The sequence below is a fragment of the Trypanosoma grayi genome (assembly GCF_000691245.1).
Source record: "Trypanosoma grayi strain ANR4 Tgr_1738_V1, whole genome shotgun sequence".
Taxonomy (NCBI): Eukaryota; Euglenozoa; class Kinetoplastea; order Trypanosomatida; family Trypanosomatidae; genus Trypanosoma; species Trypanosoma grayi.
This window is the reverse complement of record NW_008827356.1, coordinates 640-2,260: the sequence shown is the minus strand read 5'-3', so window position 1 is coordinate 2,260 and position 1,621 is coordinate 640. Positions and strand designations below refer to the sequence as shown.

Genomic DNA, 1,621 nt, shown 5'->3' with positions numbered 1-1,621 from the left:
GTGTGTGTGTGTGTGCGTTTCATCTTCCCCTTGTGTATGTTTACGTGCTCTGCTTCACCTGCATGGCGGTATCGGTGGGGTATGCTCACTTCGCTTTCCTCCTCCTTCTTCTTCTGTGCCCCTCTCTCTCCCTCCCCCTCCTCTTTCTTTCTTTCACACCGACGCTGCAGCGGAAGCAATAGCTCCCATTAAGAGAATTACCCCCACAACAGTCAAACTAAGGAGGAAAGTAAACGAAAAAAAAAAGCGCACACACACACACACACAAAGAGAGAGCGAGACTATCAAGATGCCTGCTAAGAAAAAGGGAGGGCGCGGAAAGACGCTCAACATTGTGGACTTTAATGATGATTATATCCCAGAGGACAACTTAGACTGGGCAGTGGAGGTCCCGCAGGAGAAGACGCAGGAGCAGGTGGTGGCGGAGAAGATCGCTAAGAGGGATTTCAGCCGCGTGGCCAACAACGTACTAGCTGAGAATGGCGGCTTCCGCGATGCCCCGAGCACCCAGGTGGCACGTTCAAAGGGCACCGACGTTCTGCAGCCGCCATACGTTGCGCATTTTGGCAATCTGCGCAATGGAACAACTGAGGAGGAATTCCTTCGCAATTTCCACGAGGATTGCGTCGTCACATCGCGGCTCATTAGCCAAGATGGGAAAAGCTTTGCGTTTGTAGAATTCAAAACGGCCCAGGCCCTTGCCATCGCCCTCACGATGGATCAGACTATGGTTAAGGGGCGCAAGCTATACGTAGACTTAGCCACGGCAAAACAGATTGAGCGGCTGCACGGGCATAGCGGGCTCTCTCGGCAAAACGCGGGCCAGCAGCAGCAGCAGCAGCAGAGCGGTGGGATGCAGCACCTTAACCTCACCCGCGACGCCTTCGGTTCCACGCAGGGCGGCGAACGCGAGATTGGAGGAGGTCGCTCGGGCTTCGGCTCGAGGAACGACCTGCACTTGCTAGCGGAGCTATCGCGCGACACGTTAGGCACCGCCACTCGCGGCTCCGATGGCTCACCAAGTCCGACCGGGCCGCCGGAGTTCCCTAACTGGCGCAGTGAAGGGCCAGTGGTCCAGCCCGAGTTCCAGCCGGACCTGCGTGAGAACCGGCGCAGCGACAACGACCTTGAGCGCCGTGGTGGCGCAGGCACGCGCAACAGTAAACGACAGAGCCCGCTCTCCGCGGGTGGCCTCGCGAACTGGCGCGATGAGCCGGTAACGCAGCCGCCGCCGCCGCCTCCCCCACAGTCATCCAACACGGGACAGGAGGACGGAGGCGAAGGCAGCGGCCACAAAGGCGGTTGGCAGCGTGAAGGCGCAGTTCGAGGCAACCGTGGGCCACAGCGGCCGCCGGCTGCACCACGCGACGACAGCAAGTGGGAGGCGTTGCGCCGCTAAGCAGGCCACCACGCCCACCCGGCACAGCACAGCAGCGAGAGAAGAGAGGGAAATAGGGCGAGTGGAAGCGAAAGCGGCCGCCGGCAGTGGGAAGCGAAGGGGCATGAAAGGGAGAGACCCCCACGCCCCCTCTAAAGCAAAAAAAAAAAATTAGGACCAAGAGAAGGCTGCCTGGATGCGGTGAGAAAAGCGACGTCACACACATAGGCAAACTCACACGCG

General features: G+C 59.3%; 1 protein-coding gene across 1 annotated transcript; it reads left to right on the top strand.

The window, feature by feature from the left end:
• Positions 1-289: 289 nt before the first annotated feature.
• On the top strand, positions 290-1,399 carry DQ04_17381000 (hypothetical protein; the record flags this gene model as incomplete). The annotated part of the gene is made up of 1 exon (XM_009317582.1): positions 290-1,399. One exon carries the CDS (start codon positions 290-292, stop codon positions 1,397-1,399), a length of 1,110 nt encoding a protein of 369 aa, XP_009315857.1.
• Positions 1,400-1,621: the final 222 nt, after the last annotated feature.